Below are 19,521 nucleotides of genomic sequence, written 5' to 3'. Positions count from 1 at the left end.
CCTATTCTCAAGTCTCCGCTCTTCCTTCTGCTGACTACCCTGCTATACTCTCTCCCTCCAGAGCCTGCCATTCCTCACTCCTCCTGAGGGTTCTGTGTCCTGAAGACCTCCAGCCAGCCCACTTTCCCCTCCCCTCCCCCTACTCTATCCCCAGGAGCTTTTGTGGAGCCCCCTGACCCAGTGGCATCCTCCGCTGCTCTATAAGAAGCCTTCCAGGGGACAGGGGGCCCTGCTCCTCTTGGCCCCTTTGTCTAACCTCACTGGCCTTAACCACTCCTCTCCCACGTCAGGAGGGAGGGAGGGTCAGTACAGTCCAAGGGTGGACAGAATCACCAAGCAGGACCAAGGCTGTAAGAAGGGATCGCTGATTATCTTCCCAGAAGGGGGAAGAAAAAACAATAAAAATCAGACCCAAGTATTTACTTTTTCAAAAATGTAAATTTTTCAATTTTTTAGGATTTAGAATAGGTAATAACTTGATATGGGTCAAAAGTCAAAAAGTGTAAAATTATATATACTCCAAGGTCTCCATGCCATCACCCACCCACCAAACCCTGCTTCCTACCCCATCATGAACAGGTAACCACTACTACTAGGTAATTGTCTATTCTTTTTTGTTTTGTTTTGGTTTTGGTTTTGTTTTTTTTGGTAGTATTTTTTTTGGTAATTATCTGTTCTTAAAGGTTACTCTGTGTGTGTGTGTGTCTGTGTGTGTGTGTGTGTGTGTATGAACCTATATCCCCTTATCTCCTTTTACAGAGGAGAATACTGCATACACTGTCATAAACCTTCTTTTTTCACGTAACGTGATTTTTCTCTATGCATATATCGTTTTCTCATTCTTTTTTACAGAAGCACGATATTTTTTTGTATAGTTGTGTTGTGATTTGTTTAACGAGTCTCTGTGGCTGTCATTTTGGTTGTTCTCAAGTCTTTTGTTATGACAAACAATAGTGTGGTGAATAACTTTATATGTTTTTTGCAAGTGGATGAGTCTATTTGTAGGATAAATTCAAGAAATTGGCTGTATTACGAGCTACGTGCATTTGTAATTTTGATAGATGGTGCCACATTGCTCTCCCGGGGGAAACACCAAGGTGGGCTTCTACTAGTAATGCATGAGCCTGCCTATTTCCGTACAGCTTTTCCAGCACAGTGTGTTGTCAAACTTCGGCATTTTTGCTAACCTTATAGGTCAAAAAAAAATGGTGTCTTAGTGTAGTTTTAATAAAGTGTTCTCTGTTATTGTAAGTGAGGTTAAACATCTTTCATATGTCTGTGCCTTTTGTATTTCTTTTTCTGTAAATTATTATTATTATTTTTTTTTTTTCGGTACGTGGGCCTGTCACTGTTGTGGCCTCTCCCGTTGCAGAGCACAGGCTCCGGACGCGCAGGCTCAGCAGCCATGGCTCACGGGCCCAGCCGCTCCGCGGCATGTGGGATCCTCCCAGACCGGGGCACGAACCCGTATCCGCTGCTTCGGCAGGCGGACTCTCAACCACTGCGCCACCAGGGAAGCCCCTGTAAATTATCTTTTGCTCATTCTTCCTTTGCATTGTCCGTCTTTTTCTATTTAAGAGAGAGCTCTCTTGTCAGCAATATGGGTTGCAAATATTATTTCCTAATTTGCTGTTTGCCTTTTAACTGTGTTTATGCTGCTTCTTTTATGTTGATATAATTGGATTTATCCATAAATTTCTTCTTTGGTTTCTGAGTTTTGAGTCGTCATTAGAAAATCTTTCCCCATTCTGAGGTTACTTTTTTTAAGGTACTTTTATGGCTTCAAATTTTAATATGAAATTCTTAAATCATTTGGAATTTAACCCAGTTGACAGTGTGATGTCTGAATCAACTTTTTTTTTCCCAGATGGTCCCAGGTATTTAAAAAGTACTGTAATCTGGGACTGTTTAGTGAAGAAGCACGTAATACCTCACTAGATCCTTAAAATAAGACTCTTACAGCAAAAGCCTGAGTAACTTAGTTCAGTCAGTATGTTAATGAAATAAGTAGTTGCCAAAGGTTTTTACCAGACCATTTTATGATACAGATACTGAATCATATGTGCAATAAATAAAATATGAATTTCCTTGTCCTAGCTCCTGCCCAAAATAAGTTGGACCATCCTGTCCCCGTTAACCCTCCCAGTCAGTGGGGAATTGTGTCAGGGCTCTAAAACAGTGGCAAGATAAGGTGAAGAGTTCCTGAAGCCTCAGTCCAGAAATGGAGAACATTCCAGGCCAGGGTCCTAACTAAACGGGAGATGACTTCAAAGCCACCTTTCTGGGTAACAGCTGGGAGTGTTGGCAAGGACTTTCCAGAGCTCACTTCCTTAAAACCAGCTGGAACATACAAACTGCCCTGTTCAGGTTCTCAGTCTTGTCAAAATGTGGTTTATGAAGTGACCTTTTCCTCTTTTACCTCCTGGAAAGCGTGACCAGTACTTCAGGGTGTCTGCAAGGGTTTCTTGGCAAACTTAATATCTAGCTAGGAGGTATGTTGCCTTGAGACCACTGATGTGGATATAATTTGTTAATTTTCTCCCACCTTCCTAAGATGTTACTTGTAGGCAGTCTGTATCCTCCAATAAAATTCTCACTGCAGAAATCAGATTTTTGTCACTTCGAGCTGTAACGAGACTTGAACGGCACATCTCTCCTACCCATGTGAGATCCAAAATATTTCAAAACACTTTCTCCTCATTTAATATCTCTTTGCTCTGTCACCCCACCCGACTCAGCTTCAACATAACTTTGTTCGCTTTTCTCTTCCCTTCCTCCCATCATCTCCTCCTCACACCTGACAAGCCGCACTGATCCAGGTTATGACAACCATCTGTCCCAGGACTTCCAGGATAGCCCTGATGTGAATTATGCCATTAGGTTATCCGCACAAGGACGTTGGTATTTGTCAGGTCCCATGTCTCTTTGACGGTTTGGAGAATATGCAAATGAGAAACACAGCCCTCAATTCTTTTTTCTAGAAGATCCCCTCCTGAAAAGATACTCCAAGTATAAGCTGAGTTTTACAAACAGAGTCATTTCACATGCAGTAAAGGAAACTTAACCGCAAGTGAGTGGTTGCATGAGAAACACCTCAGCTCAGAACTTACACTGGGCTCTATTCCAAGCGGGACCCCCGCATTATTTCTAGCAGACCCTCCTCTTTGAAGAAAAGCCTGTCAACGCCCACAGACTTTTCCTTCTGTTGTTGTCTTTGTCACTTCCATTTCTTGAAACATTTTGCCCTAATATATCAATCCATGTCTTTTTAACACAGCCCTCAGTCATCTTCCTGGAAGGCATGCGAACAGTGTTCCCACTTTCTATTTATAAATGGCTATTATTCATACACGGTTTACTACAACAGCTCCATTTACAAAAGTAAATACTAACGTGATTTCTGTACTCAACAGCGTGAGAATGAAGGGGATTATTAGCGGGCGTGCCGCCGTAAATTTAGATGAGGGCGGTATACGAATCAGTTACGATTACTTAATTAATATTCAACAGCAGCTCAGCCAGCGGCCCCGTTCTAGCCTGCAATTAGCATTTTGAGCTGCACTCCACTGACGAACTCCTTGTCACTGTGATGTGATTATAAAACCATTGAGCTCAATTTGAAGACAGTGACTTGGTTCCTAATCCCTATATATCAATATTTGGTTATTTTGTAATCCCGGGTTTTTCGTAGGAGTCTAGACATCGTGCTGTGATACTGCTCTCGCCCCGGCCCCATCAGTCATACTGATGCTAAGGGCAGTGTTACTATAAGCCGAAGACCCTGGATGACAACAGGGTGACATCTCAAGCTTGCCAAAGGGATGCTCATTTTGACCCAGATTTCTCCTGCAAGCGGGTCTGGATTTCTGCCTTCGGAGGAGCCATACGGAGTGGAATGCCACACATTTCCAGTATTCAGTCTTCCTGGACTGGAGGTCGGCACTTAGCTTTTGAAAAGTATCAGTCACCTGAATTATTCCCAGCTTCCCGTTCGAGGGGCAGAAAGAGGTCTAAGTAAGAAAATTGTTAGGACACATCAGAGGTTATCGAAGCAGGTACCTGGGAAAACAGGAGCAAAGGAAAGGAAAGCCTTTCTGCAGAAGTTTGCTCTCGCTGGGTGTTCTGCCTTAAGATGTGTCAGATTCCTGGAAAGAAATGAGAGGCAAGGAAGGGAGAGCCTAGAGGGTTCCTGCTTATCTTTGTAGTTTGCTGCATTTTGTTTGAATAGGAAGCCTCTGTAACTTGAGTCTATTTATTAAGTTATAAAGCACTGCCAGAGTAGCTGTGTGTGTGTGTGTGTGTGTGTGTGTGTGTGTGTGTGTGTGTGTATTTCATTCGTCAAGAGAGCCAATTAAACACACCAGCCTGTCCTGTGCTGGCAGCATGTGTGTTTCGGTGGGGAGCTCCAGGAATTGGCATTGATGGCTTACTGATCTCAGTTGGTATCTACTGCATCCTGACTAGAAGATGCACTTTGACATGGGCTGTGCTTTCTCAAGAGTAGAATTTTTGATTTTTGAAAAAGTCTCTCATCAAAATATATGCCTTATTTGAAAGAATGAAAAGTTATTTTTAGAAATTTCAGTCCGAGACCCATTGTTCATGACTGTAAGCTTTAAGTGTCTGTGGGTTTTTAGAAGCCAGGCTGATGCAAACGTGCCCATTCCTGCCACAAGGCCTTCAGACACTGGATGGGTCTGGACCACAGGTAGTAGGGTGTGGTCTTGAGACCAGGGAGCTGCTAGCCAGGATCCACTTCTGATCAACTACTGGAGGTGATATAATACATTATCCTTTCCACTTCTAGTCAAGCCTTCCTTAGAAATCTTAAACTATGAGCCCATGTTGGTTTTCTAAAAAGGGATGAAGTAATGGAGAGTAATATAGAAAGCTTGTTTCCATTTTGCTACTTAGAACTTCCTGTGAGATACACATAGTTGACCATCTTTGGTCAAGAAGCAGAAGCATCTGGCTTGCGTTCCGGGGCTGTGTCATATGAAACGCGCATACCGTTAAACAGTAGACTCTCATTCAGGGTGAGAGATGCTTAGTCTGTGAGAGGCATAGAAGAAGTGGGACCCAGAGACTCACATCTCCCATTTCATTTTCGTTCTGGCCCAGATTCCCCTCAAGTTGAACGGAGGAAAAGTATCTCCTGCAAACTGGGATGTCTTTTTCTTGCATTCATCTGGGAGCGTTCAGTGAACGTGTGATGGAAGAACTCTATCGTGGTACTTGCTTCATGGGCCAGGGAGGGGGAGTTTAGAAAGCCATCTAACTCAGTGGTTTTCAAATCTGTTCAAGTGGCAGGACGCCTGGAATTCAGGACATCAGAACATCGTGAACTGCTTGATAGTAAAGTTAGTATTGACAACTTCAATTCCTTCATAGAAACTAAAATTTATTTTGCTGGCAGACAAGCAGAGCCATAAAGCCACACAGGTGGCTTAAAAGGTAGCTTTGGGAGGAAAAACTTTCATTTGAGAAATCTGAGTTTCTTCTGTGCTCTGAGACTTCTGTTCCGTACAGAGGCAGAACACTTGGCTCCAACTTGGAGAATTCCATCCTATTTATGAGAAACTTATGTTATAACAGAAACAAAGCAGAAGACCTTTCATGTTTTTATTCAAGTATATGCAATACCGTTTTTCTTTCTGTGTTTCAGATGAGTATATTAACGTCCTTGAATTCTATTTTTTTAAACTTTTGTTGTTGTTGTTGCTTTTGGCTGCGCCGTGCGGCGTGAGGGATCTTGGTTCCCTGACCAGGGATCAAACCCATCCCCCGGCATTGGGAGCGCACAGTCTTAACCACTGGACCACCAGGGACGTTCTCATCCTTGAATTCTTAATACTGTTTCCTCTCTGATAGGGGACCCTTTAAAATCTAGAGTCTTCTCTGGGCATTTTTAAGGTGCCTGCCGTTCAAGATTGTTTGATTTTGGTAGGGCTTTCCTAGAGTGCTGGAGACTCTCGGGGACCGTTTTTCTCTATTTTAAAAGCTTCCCAAACCAAAGAGATACGTGCCGCTGGGTGATAACCAGTGCGTGATTGACACTTCCGTGGGGTGCGCGTGTGTGCGTGCATGGGTTGGTGGGGGGAGCTGACTGATTTCAGGACCCTCCAAAACTAAGGTGGACTTAAATTCCTAAATTGGGAAACTCAGAGTGTCAGGAAAACACATGCTCAAAGGTAGATGAGGCAAAGTAGAAGCTAACTAATTTGGATCATTACTAAGCCAGTCAGGGTCAATGAAAAAAAAAAAAAAAAAAAGATCTGTTCTCAGTTCCTTAAAGCACATATATAGGGGTAGGGTTGGGCAGAGAAAAAGGAAAGAAAGGAAGAAGGCGGCAAGCGGTGAAAACAGCATTTATGGTGGGAACCCATCGGACTGTTACTTGCAGTGAAACTTGAAAATGTATTTTTTTTATTCCAAACACAATCTACTCTATAGTTTTCCCTTTTTAAGGTACTGGCATAAACAAATGCTCACTGTGAAGAAATCATTTTAGAAAATGGCTCTTGATGATCCTAGAATCTTTTTCATTCAATGAAGGGTTTTAGAGTCAGTTACTTGAAAGTGAATTGGACCTAGATAGAACTTTGAAATTGCATGCTCGGTGACACGCTCAGGCATTTTCAGAAATTTTATCTCCATTTTTCTGAGCTCAGAATTAGAGACAAGACTGCCTCTTCGAACACATCGCAGTTGAGACATTTAGAGGCATTAAAACTTCCGTTTTCTTTTCCCCTTCTCCAAAATCACTGCCTTTACATTTTTATTCCTGGATACTGCTGAAGGTAAGAAAAAAAGAAAAAAAAAAACCCTCTCCTGAGAGTTCTCTGAGATGAGCAAGTTAAATAAAATGTCATGTGATGACTCTGAACCAGCCCCTTTTCTTAGATTTTAACTCTTTTTTTTTTTTTTTTTCGGGGGGGGGATCTTCCCGGACTGGGGCACGAACCTGCGTCCCCTGCATCAGCAGGCAGACTCTCAACTTTTCTTAGATTTTAAACTCACAGTGTAGAATTTGTACCCCCAGAGTGTTCATCTCCGTGTGGTCACTGGTAGTGAAAAGGTGACCACAGCTGAGCATTGGAGTCAGTCCCTCGCCCAAAGCAGACCCCCAGTCAATAGTTACTCAAGAAATAATACGTTAAATATCTTAACAGTGTAGTGCATCCCTGAAGTGGAAGAGACATTAATGTGAGATGTCAGTTCATACTTGTTATCAAGGAGATACATATAAATATGACCTCATTTTGATCTTCCTGTCTGTATTTGGGTGAGATTACATCAGTAGCCCCTGATGGATCTCCTGGCTGCGTTCTTGCTGCTCTGTACTCTGTTCATCACATAGCAGCCAAAGTGAGCGCTTCACAGGAGATGAGTCAGACCGTTCCAGTCCGTGGATTAAAGCCCTCCTTTGGCTTCCCATCGCTCGCAGATGCCAGTGAAGCTTGTGGCCTTCGACCTGGCATGACCTGGCTCTTTCCCACCTCTCTGGGTCCACTTCTTTCCCTGCTCTTAAGTCTGGCTTCCTTTCAGTTCCTGCAGTGGATGAGCTTACTCTGTTCCAAGGCTCTTTTAACCAGCTCCTGGATCAGCCTAGAATGGTCGTCCCCTGTACCCTCCCACGGCTGGCCCTCCCCAGTCAGCTCTCGGCTCCGATGCCAACTCCAGCTGAGGTCCCTTCCTTCACCTCCCAGCCTGAGTTATCACCACCTCATCCTGTTTTATTTTCTTCGTAGCTCTCGACTATTTGAAATTATTTGTTTGCTTGTTTGTTGTTGATTTCCCCAGGAGACTATAAACTGCCATCAGGTCAGGGACCTCGTCTGTCTTGTTTATGCTCTGCTCCCAGCCCCTCACTGTCAATGATCAAGGAACAGTCGATAAGTGAGCAAAAGTGTGGAAGGATATACCCCAAAATATTAATAGTGAAGATTACTCAGAGAAGGATGAGGGTAACTTTAATTGATTTTCCTTTTTGTTCATTTGTATTTATTTCCTAATTTTTCTGCAGAGATTGTGAATTACGTAGGCACACAATCCTTTCTAAGTTACTGAAATGTTTAGCCAGGCTTGAGGTGTTTTTAAGGCTTCCAGCCATAAGAATGCGTTATATGCATGCTCCTTGCTGTGTAGTGGGTGCTGAGTAAATGTTCAGCGGGTCCACTGAAACCTTTATTCTAAGGGAAGACATTTGCCCCCAAGTTCTGTAGTTGGGTGCCCACCCAAGTCCGTGGGTGGGAGGAAAGCCCGCATGACCTGCATCAAGGTGCAGATGTAGGGAGCTGTGTCTCCGGGTTTCTGACCCTCATCCCAGTGCTGTGCTCCCTCTCTGGCAATCACAGAGTTCTTTTGCTCCAGGGAAAATCCATTATAAGCAGCCACACATGGGGCACTAGCATGTGATGTGCTTCGGTACACACTGCTTTTTTTTTTTTTTTTTTTTTTTTTTTTGCGGTACGCAGGCCTCTCACTGTCGTGGCCTCTCCCGCTGCAGAGCACAGGCTCCGGACGTGCAGGCTCAGCGGCCATGGCTCACGGGCCCAGCCACTCCGCGGCATGTGGGATCTTCCCGGATTGGGGCACTAACCCGTGTCCCCTGCATCGGCAGGCGGAAGCTCAACCACTGCGCCACCAGGGAAGCCCGAGGGCTGCCATTATTTTTTTTATTTTTTATTTTTTCCGGTACTTGGGCCTCTCACTGTTGTGGCCTCTCCCGTTGCGGAGCACAGGCTCTGGACGCGCAGGCTCAGCGGCCATGGCTCACGGGCCCAGCCGCTCCGCGGTATGTGGGATCTTCCCGGACCGGGGCACGAACCCGCGTCCCCCGCATCGGCAGGCGGACTCTCAACCACTGCGCTACCAGGGAAGCCCCTCACTGCTTTTTTCAAAGACAATGTGGAGCCTCTCACCTTACGTGGAACTGAGAGTCTGGGTGAACTGTCTGCCTGTCTTCTGCCAGAAAAAGAACCTACCATGTCATTTATCCTTTCCAAGTCACTTGACGTTAACAGTCACTTGGCCGGTACTGATTCTTTTTACTGATGCTTTATATCTCAGAAATTTAACAGGTAGAGTATTTGTGGTCTTCGAAGAGTTATTTCTTTGTTGTTGTTGTGGGGTGTCTTTTGGGGGGCTTTTTTCCTTCTTCACTTAGTTAAAGTCTGAGCCGGTAAATTGTGTGCCATTTGTTTCAGCATCATAATAGCACTAAGTACTTCAGTGGTCAGTATCTTAACAAAAGTAGATTTTCCTTAGCTGTGACGCTGGGTGGTTAGGGTTCTAGCTAGTTTGTGAAGTCCGTATCCAATGTGTTTTAACTCTAGTGTTATATTCTGGAAATCTGTGCAAATTGGGGCAGGGGCGTAGGGGGAAGAATCCAAGAAGAGAAAACTTGCTGACGAGCTTAGAAACAGAAAGAAGCTATTACGTCAAACAACAAAATCATGGTTTTTTCCCCATGGATTTGCATCATTTCACATTTAGTAGAAGATTCCGTTACTACCACAGCCCTAAAATACTTTGTACATTGCATGTCCATGTAGCATAAGTCAGACTGACTGTTCCTTCCAAATTTAGGTATAGGCAGCTCGACAGTGAGTGATGAAAACGTGTTCTATTATTTATACTACAAATGCCAGGCAATTCATAGAAAAAAAATCATTGTTCAGAGCACTGCGAGAGCAGTCCTGTGAGATGTGCCCGGAGTGGGAGTGATTTTTGTTCAGGATCCCCTAACGGTAGGGAGCAGCTATCCAGACCGCTTCTAGGGCCATGCCCGGGTGTACAGTTGGGTAGAGCTGCTTTCCATCCGAAAATAGGCACCGCTTAAAGGAACACACTTCACAGTGTGACACGCGATCGTTTCTGATTGTGCGTGGCTCTGATCGCTCCGTGTAAAGCTGCGGGGGAATCATCCGTAGGACTTGGAGGCCTCCTCACTTCCACCAAGATCTCCTGTGCTCTCTAGAGTTCCATGATTTTTCGGATCCACCCCCCAACCCCCTTTTCTTTGGCTTCGTAGCAACATGGGACACCCAACAGAATCATCCCCGGGTACTTCTGATTAGATGAGCAATGACAGTTCCGAGGAGAAGTTGACTTAATTCCAGTGGTGGGAATACGCCCCCCCGAAAAAGCAAAGCTACAGTGGGTGGAAGTCGGGCTTGGTGAGAGATGCCGCAGGAGCGGAATGGGTCCCAGGGACACCAAGCACCAGAAGGATACCGCCTGCTTGGCTCAGAGACCCAGCAGTGGGGCCAGCTATTGTGAAGCCCCTCTGCCAGATGAACAGGGACCCTTCTCTGGTCACAATAGCCATTCACGCTGAGCAGCCTCATTAAATATTCAGCCTGTGCTTCCGGCAGCTCATTAGGGCCGCAATGAGCAGTGACGTGGCCGCAGGAAAGCCGAGGGCCTGCCGGCCGGCAGCAATAAGCAGAAGCTGAGTGAGCTGCCCATGGCTTTTCTTTTCACTGCCTGTCCTGTGATGACCAGTGTTTGCTCCCTGCTTTGTCTCAAGTCCAGGTAAAAACGAAACAGAATCCCCAACAAGCAGCTGACACTTGAAGCCTTCGGCTCCCTGTTTCCCATGCCGTCTGGCCAGGGCCTGGGATTTTTGAGTGCCTGCCCCCTGGAAGCCCTCTGACCCCCTTCAAGCGTTGTCTGGGGCTCCAAGGGCCTTCGCCGAGAGCTAACAATGTGCTGCTATTGTGTGCTTGGGCTGTTTGATGACTGCATTTGGGAGGGTTTGAGGTGTGCTTTGAACTTGGCGCTGGGGGTTTAGAATAGCAAATTCTTCCTCTGGGACAGGTTGAATTGGGGAATATTGTGGGCTAAGACTGGCAGTTTGTACGGCAGGTTTACACAGTCCGTGCCAACTTTTCATGTTTCTGAGTGGTTCATTACTAAGTTCTTTCCCTTTTAACTCTGAGGATGGGTATGGTATAATAAAAAATGGATATTCTTCAGCTCTTTGGGGTTTTTCCAATTGGCTGGATATTGTCCTTCTTGTATCTTGTTACTTTCCCATGGGTCTGCACTCAGTGCTGGGTGAAATTTAAAGCTGGGAGAATCTGAAAGAATTGAAAGATGGTGAACTCAGACAAAGTGTATTTCTCTTCTCTCACTGTTTGCATGTTTTCGTGTTTCCTGTACAGAAAATGTTTTCAGACAGCTCATTTCTATGTGGAAGATAGCAGCTCACCTCGGGTGGTCCCGAATGAAAGTATCCCTATCATTCCTATTCCGGGTAAGTAAGACACGACTCCTGTTTCCAGTGGGCTAATTGTTTTTCTCTTTTGTTCTCAGTGTTATGTGACAGCCATGACAAAATATTATTTTTATAACCTTTTCAAGCTTGCCCAGTCTATGAGAGCCTTAACTAAGGGTAATTTAATGAAATCTATACTCCTTTACATATCTGCCATGTAATGAAATCATCTTTCAGGGGAACAAATAACTATGAGTTCATATAGTGTAGATTCACAAGAGGGAAGGGGAGAAACGGTAGAAAAAAGGGGAAAACGTACTTAATATATTTGCAATCTACTTGGACTAAATTTCATTCTGAGAGGTAATTTGTGCTTGCTCTTTTTTAAAAAAAATCACAATTTGAAATACTGGGTGTTTTTTGTTTTTTTTTTTAAGATTTCTACTAAGATTCCTTACTCTGAAAATATTGATTACCTTAGTGTTGGAAGTTTTGGTTCTTAGGCTGTTTGTGTGGAGATCTAGGGAGATGTTCTTGATCTGGTGTCTGTTTCATTTGTCCTTGGTACAAACAGGAAACACTCAGTTACTGTTAGGGATGGGGATTGGTGGAGGACACGAGTAATTCCTAACAAATGCCGTAGACGTTAGAAGTTCAGCAGCGGGTTTGCTGTGATAGATGCCATGAGGGATTTGAAGATGTCTCCCACTATTTTTATTCTGCATCCCTTTCCATTTTGCCAGGATTGAGCTCTCTTCCTCTGGCTTGCATTTTGTACTTGTAAATACCTATCTTCAGATATCTTATACATTCATCCTCTTGACGTTATTCTTTTGTAAGCAGAGGCACTACTTTTATAAGTGCCACCTCCCACATACCCGCACAGCCCACTTGGCTGCCTCATTCTCCAGAATGGTTTTCTTCATCATCTAATATACCATATATTTTACTTGTTTGTTTATGGTCTCCCCCCACTACAGTGAGAGCTTCCTAAAGGCAGGTGGATGTCGCCTTAGTGCTAGAATAATACCTGGCATGTAGTAGGCATTCTCAAACTCTCAGAATGAATGAAAGAATGCATGAATGATAAATATCAGCAAATCTTCCTTAGGGTTCTTAAAAGATCATAGCTGTGAAGCTCAGAGGCGCAGTCCTTCTCTGAGTACCCAGAAGGAATGCTACTGTTGTTTGCTCATCTTCTCTCGGTGCAGTTATGGTTGGGGACTTACTTGACCCATTATGTCTCTATGTGTTAAGTCATTAGCTATTGCTGGCATTGGCCACGTTCTCTCCATTCTGGTCAGCTTCTCTCACTGAAGCTTGCCACACAGAAAAGAGAGCGATAGCAGAAACGTGTCTGGGTAAGTACCCTACTGGATCGTTTTGTGCCTGCTGAATGATTCCCATACAGATGGGATAGGTTTTGTGTTACGTTCATTCTTCTCTACTGACCCTTGACCTTTATTGTTGCTGGAGGAGATTGCACTCTTGCCTTTGAGAGGTGGCAGACAGGAATCAGCCCACCATCCTCAGGGAATAAGTTGTGTTGAATCTGCCAGATTTGCACAGCAGCTGTGCATAATCATTTTCCTCTTGCATCACCTAGAGTATCTGTTGCCCTCTGAAAAATGCCTGGGAGACTCTCCTCTGAATTGATTCAGCTGACAAACACAGCTGTTGGGTAGCTGAGCAATTGAAATCCATTTTAAAAGGTTAAATGGTGAGATACTTCTTGGGCTGTCTTTCAGTTTTCAGTTTCTTTTCCCCCTGGATGGGGAATCAGCACACCAAGGATTTTGCCCTGCCTCCGCCATGAAACCTTTGGTCAATGACTTGACCTCTCTGAGCCTTAGTTTCCAGAATCTGCAAAGTGAGCAGGATGTCTGCCCTACTTGTAAACGACGCGGTGTTAAAGATCAAATAAGGGGCTTCCCTGGTGGCCGCAGTGGTTAAGAATCCGCCTGCCAATGCAGGGGACACGGGTTGGAGCCCTGGTCTGGGAAGATCGCACAGGCGGCGGAGCACCTAAGCTCGTGCACCACAACTACTGAGCCTGTGCTCTAGAGCCTGCGAGCCACAACTACTGAGCCTGCGTGCCAGAACTGCTGAAGCTCGTGCGCCTAGAGCCCGTGCTCCGCAACAAGAGAAACCACCGCAATGAGAAGCCCGCACGCAGCAACGAAGACCCAGCGCAGCCAAAAATTAATTAATTAATTAATTAATGTAAAAAGATCAAATAAGATGGTATGTGTCAAAACACTTTGGAATGCTCAAAGGAAGCCAGAAGTGTCAGCTGTGGAAGTTTTCCTTCCCAAATCATGATATCGCTCAACCCGGCAGCCATGGAGAGCAAGCATTTGCACGGCCCCCAGGTTAAGACTGTCCCAAACACTGATCCACATCTACTGGGTGCAGCCGACCTCGCCATGCTCTTGGGCTTGGACTTGAAGACTTCAGTTCCCCGCAATCCTCAGAAAAATGCCATCTATCGTGCCTGCCGTGCCACACCTCTGAGTAGCTGTCTTGGACCAGAAATGCTTTTGAATGTTCTCTGCTTCATTTCCCAGCAGGCTGTTTAATCACCAAGTTATTAAATACTCACAACCCAAAGACATTTCTTTCAATGTGAGTTTCTCCTGATTCTTACTCACTGGTGGTAGAAGTACATGGAAGGAAAAATGTCTTCAGCTTCTCCATTGACTGAGAAATCCATTGTATCCAGTTGGGCCTCCCTTGGCATAAGTAGGTGCATCCTTGATGAGTTGTAACACGTTTGTGAAAATGAATTACTTTAAATGCTGTAATGCAGTGTGGCGTGAAAGGACTTACCTGCCGAAACCAAAAGTGAGACTGCTCTTTCACTGTTTTCTCAGGTTTTTATAGACAGCAATACCCTTCACTAGGGGCATGCCTAGACAGAAAACTTATTTCACCCTTAACTGGGAAGAAGTTACCCTACATGGCCTTTCTTTAAAAATCTTTCAACTTGATCACAGTCTCTTATTTTTCTTAAACAAAAGTACATAGTCCGGGGCTTCCCTGGTGGCGCAGTGGTTAAGAATCCACCTGCCAATGCAGGGGACATGGGTTCGAGCCCTGGTCCGGGAAGATCCCACATGCCGTGGAGCAACTAAGCCTGCGAGCCACAACTACTGAGCCTGAGCTCTAGAGCTGTAGAGCTGTAGCTGTAGAGCTACAACTACTGAAGCCCGTGCTCTGCAGCAAGAGAAGCTACCACAATGAGAAGCCCCCGCACGGCAATGGAGACCCAAGAGAGCCTAAAATAAATTTAAAAAAAAATTTTTTTTTTAAAGTTCATAGTCCTATTTAATAGTTAAATTTGTAAAGTAGTTTGAATTTTACTTTAACAATCCATGATTGTATTTATTCTTAAGGTTTCTTCCAGTTATTACAGTGCAACTATGTCTTGCATAGGAAAAATCAATATAAGGAAAATACGATTTTTTTTTTTTTTGAAATCACACGGTTTTTTCACTCTATTAAAGGTTTCAGCACAATTTTTCTTTCTTGGAGACCTCCATGGGATCATTTTAAATGATTTACTTTAAGAATTATCTAATTGTTTTTGTGTCTTAAAAATAGTAGGATAGCGGCCCTAGGGGCGCGGAGACTCGGCGGGGGAGGGAGGCGGCAGCAGCATGGCGGCCGGGCACGAGCCGCCCAGCCCTCCTCTTCCCGGCTGTCATCGCCGCCACAGCCGCCGCCGGAGTCGCTGGGACCCTTTTGTCTGCGTGTGTTAGTTGTAAGCCTGCTGCCTCCCCGTCAGTCCTCCGGTCTACCCTCCCTCCTTCATTTCACCGCCACTGCCACCCCGACTGTCTGGCCGGCGGGTGACTCCCACTCCCACTCCCACCCCACCCAACCCACAAGCCCGCGGGCCGGGACCATGGAGGACGTGAAGCTGGAGTTCCCCTCGCTCCCACAGTGCAAAGAAGACGCCGAGGAGTGGACCTAACCTATGAGACGAGAGATGCAGGAAATTTTGCCTGGATCGTTTTCAGGCCCATATTCTTCTGCCATGAAAAGCAAGCTACCTATACTACAGAAACATGGAATAACTCATATAATATGTATAAGACAAAATATTGAAGCAGACTTTATTAAACCCAACTTTCAACAATTATTTAGGTATTTAGTCTTGGATATTGCAGATAATCCAGTTGAAAATATAATACGTTTTTTCCCCATGACTAAAGAATGTATTGATGGGAGCTTACAAAGTGGAGGAAAAGTTCTTGTCCATGGGAATGCAGGAATCTCCAGGAGTGCTGCCTTTGTTATTGCATACATTATGGGAACATTTGAAATGAAGTACAGAGATGCATTTGCATACGTTCAAGAAAGAAGATTTTGTATTAATCCTAATGCTGGATTTGTCCATCAGCTTCAGGAATATGAAGCCATCTACCTAGCGAAATTAACAATACAGATGATGTCGCCACTTCAGATAGAAAGGTCGTTATCTGTTCATTCTGGTACCACAGGCAGTTTGAAGAGAACACATGAAGAAGAAGATGATTTTGGAAACGTGCAAGTGGCGACTGCGCAGAATGGCTGATTCGAGAGCAGCAGCGTAGAGGATGTGAATTTCTATTTGGGAAGGAGAAAATACTACAGAAAGTAATAATGTAAAATGGTAAAAACACAAGTAGTTTCTTTTCAATTATATGTCGCTTCCAGACGTGTTTCTCTGCAACTTGTTGAGCAACATTTTAAGATGTCGGACTTCTGCAATAGATGGCACTGATGGTTTTATTCCTTTTTTTTTTTTTTTTAATTCTTTACAGTTTATAAACCAAGAATTTTGGACTTGCAAAGAGGTATTATTGTAAAAATGTACTTTTCATACTTGAAATTTATTTATATGATATAAAGTTGTTACTTTAAACAAAATGCAAGTTAGGGGGGACTTGTTTATAAACTCTGGGTAATTTATAACAAAAGCATTTCCTAAAGTTTGCTAAAAATCAAAAAAAAATAGTAGGATATTTATAGATTTTATATGGAATACTTATTCTGGCAACTGGATCTCACTTATATTTTATCTTTGTTCAAAACCTAATAAGAAAGACTACTGGGCCCTAGCTGTATCACCTTATCACTTCAACCCCTCATTTGCTATGACTGATTTTTTAAAAAAGATATTTCCAGACAACAACCAGTAAACTGAACCATTATATACATTTAAAATGTAGGCAACAGGGTGAGACTGAAAATTCAGGTACTAAACTGTTGCAAAATAGAGTTTCTAGGTCATCATTTTAAAATGTGTAATATACTCTGATCTTAGAACTTATTTTACACTTAACCTTTTTCAGAAATCATTGTCATCTAATACTTATTGAGCATTTATTGATTAAAACTACATGCTTTATTTTTCACTACAACCTTAGGGAAACAGGGGCAATCAGTATCCCCATTTCACAGATGAAGAAACTGAGGCCCAGAGACATCATTTAATTTCCCTGAGGTTACGTGGACAAATGGTGGAGCTAGCACTGGAATCTTTGTGTGACTTCAAAGTCCAGATGCTTAGAAATGTCTCTGCCACCTGTTGGCATGCTGCTCTGCCAGTCCTGATATCTCAAGACTTCAGGCTCCTCATTTGGATTTTGCTTCATTAAATCAAGACATTTTCAAATACATGCGACTGTTCTCTTAAATTTTTTCTGAGTTACTGTTCTTTATCGTTTTCTTCTTCTTTCACTAGCACTGACCACTTGCTTTTCCATTAAATTCTCTTTCGTCCTCCGTGAGAGAGTTTCATCCTTCTTCTGTTGAAGTTTCCTCCATAGCAAAACAAAAATCTCTCCTCTTACCTTCGTTTCCTAGTCATTTAGTCTCTTCTTTCCTAAGAAAAGACTCCTCCCCCACCCCACCACCAATATCTCCATTCCCTATGCAGAAGTAGGTCTGTGTGATTTAAATGCCTTGAGGTGCAACTCACAAACATGTTGAATGTTGAATAAATTTAGACACTAAATCACCAACTTTTGGGTGATTCTGCTGAGGTTTAAATTCACAAATAAACAGCTCTGGTCTTGAAATCCCAAAGCATAAGTGAAGTCAATGAGTTACACTGACTTTTAAAAAGTATTATAAAATAAACGAGGGCTTCCCTGGTGGCGCAGTGGTTGAGAATCCACCTGCCGAGGCAGGGGACACGGGTTCGTGCCCCGGTCCGGGAGGATCCCACGTGCCGCGCGGCGGCTGGGCCCGTGAGCCGTGGCCGCTGAGCCTGCGCGTCCGGAGCCTGTGCTCCGCAACGGGAGAGGCCACAGCAGTGAGAGGCCCACGTACCGCAAAAAAAATAATAATAATAATTAAATAAATAAATGAAACGTTAAGGAAAGCTTTGCTAACCTTTGCTAACCTTTTGCTAACCTTTCGATACTCTTCTCTTGGAGACAGCAGTCTATAGGAATTTTTGAGGAATTTCGAGTTATCAGTTTTACTAACTCTAACTGAAATTTAGGAATTTAGAATCTTCAGGGTGTTCTGGTTTAACTGGCAAAGACAGTGGTGTGAGAATGAAGACATTTTTTTCCCCTGGTCTCACCTCCATCTCTGTAAAATGTGGAAATTGTAAAGCCAGTGTGGTGGCTAAGGTCAGTTATCCCACCACATGAGAAGGAACTCCACGTGCAAAAGTATCATTATCCAACAGGAAAGAGGTGCTTTTGAGGTTAAGTTCCAGTCACTAGAGAAGTGACATCAATTCTTTTATTAGGAAATGTTTAAATTGTGGTACCTGCTCCATGTATGACGCATGAGAAAAGTGCGGGATTGTCTTGCAGTTAAGTTAAATTGTGACTTCTTCAGGAGAATGAAAGGAGAGACTTCAGGCTTTGACTCGACATTTTTCACTCATGGGTTTTCAGAATCAAATGTTCCATGCTTACCGGTCTCCCATGGTTACTGTGGGAGGATAAAGAGTAATTGAATGTAATAACCTAGCTATCAGCCCCCTTCTAGCGTTCTGTCTTCGAAGATATTGAAGTAGTCACAAATTTCTGTGCTTTAAGATCCATATTATTCTTATCGTCTACAAGTATTTTACAAAATCTAGTGTTTCCCACTCTGGGATATGCTTTTGAAACAATAAGCTTGAATAAGATTTTTGCTGTAGTTATTAATGAAGCCTTACGTGTCATCCAAAAATTATATTCACTGTATTAAGCCACTTATTCTTGTAGGTTTTCGTTATGTATAGCTTCATACAGCCAGAACTCAGGTCATGAAATTAGCCCATTCATAGAGCATGTTGAAAGGGCTTTTCCAAATGTGCATGTTGTCAAACACAAATGTCCTGATAAATGCTTTTTTTCTGGATATTAGAAAATCTAGGGCTTCCCTGGTGGCGCAGTGGTTGAGAATCCGCCTGCCGATGCAGGAGACACGGGTTCGTGCCCTGGTCCGGGAAGATCCCACATGCCACGGAGCAACTAAGCCCGTGAGCCATGGCCGCTGGGCCTGCGCGTCCGGAGCCTGTGCTCTGCAACGGGAGAGGCCACAACAGTGAGAGGCCCGCATACCGCAAAAAAAAAAAAAAGAAAATCTATCTTTCTAATAAGAGCATTACAAAACAAAATGTTGCTGCTAACTAGTAGCTTAGAAATCCAGAAATGATTCGTGCCTTTCCCGCAGTTAAAATACATCTTAATAATTTGAAGGTCACTGGCTTCAGCAGGGTGCCGGCACATAAAGGGGTTTTAAACATGCAGTTTAAAACCCTTGGGATTAAACCAACCTTGTTGGCATATTTTATTTATACAGAGATTATCTCCAAAGGCGATTCATTGGTCTTTTGACTATAATGAAGCCCTTTCTTGATTGACTTCATTGTGTCATAAATGAAAAGAGATTTCTTTTTATGGCAGGAAATAAAATGTTCCCATCTCCACAACACTCCTTGCATCCTAAGAGTCTGATTTAGACAAAAATCTGTTTGTTGTGTCCTAAGTCAGGAACTAAAAATCTTGACGATCTTCTTTTCTTTCCGGTTTGCTTTATCTTCCTAAGGTGACACAGGGGTGTTGCCAAGCACAGAGAAAGGCCTGAACTTGGCCTCTGAGAGGCTGAGGGGGCAGATAAGAAGGGGACCGAGTTCCAAATATTGAGGTCTGTCCACTACAGGGGTGGTTAGCGGTCCCTGGTAACAGCCCAGTTGCGGGGCGTGGGGTTGGAGAGAGGTCTGAGCACGACTGACTTGACCCAAGTACTGTGCTTTGTAGGTTCTCCCTTCCCTCAGGTAGATTTGGTTGGGATTTGGAATA

General features: G+C 43.8%; 1 protein-coding gene and 1 pseudogene across 7 annotated transcripts in view; both read left to right on the top strand.

Annotated features, from left to right (window-relative positions):
- Positions 1–19,521, top strand: part of PTPRG (protein tyrosine phosphatase receptor type G) — a 741,743-nt gene that overhangs the window by 669,755 nt on the left and 52,467 nt on the right. For all 7 annotated transcript variants that reach the window (XM_059078092.2, XM_059078094.2, XM_059078091.2 and 4 more), the window contains one exon: positions 11,172–11,263. In XM_059078092.2, coding sequence (XP_058934075.1) covers positions 11,172–11,263 — 92 coding nt within the window. The remainder of the gene's footprint in view (positions 1–11,171; positions 11,264–19,521) is intronic.
- On the top strand, positions 15,103–15,818 carry LOC131764628 (serine/threonine/tyrosine-interacting protein pseudogene; annotated as a pseudogene).

Source organism: Kogia breviceps, chromosome 10 (assembly GCF_026419965.1).
Source record: "Kogia breviceps isolate mKogBre1 chromosome 10, mKogBre1 haplotype 1, whole genome shotgun sequence".
NCBI lineage: Eukaryota > Metazoa > Chordata > Mammalia > Artiodactyla > Physeteridae > Kogia > Kogia breviceps.
Note: the sequence above shows the minus strand (reverse complement) of the source record. Positions and strands in the feature narration are given on the sequence as shown.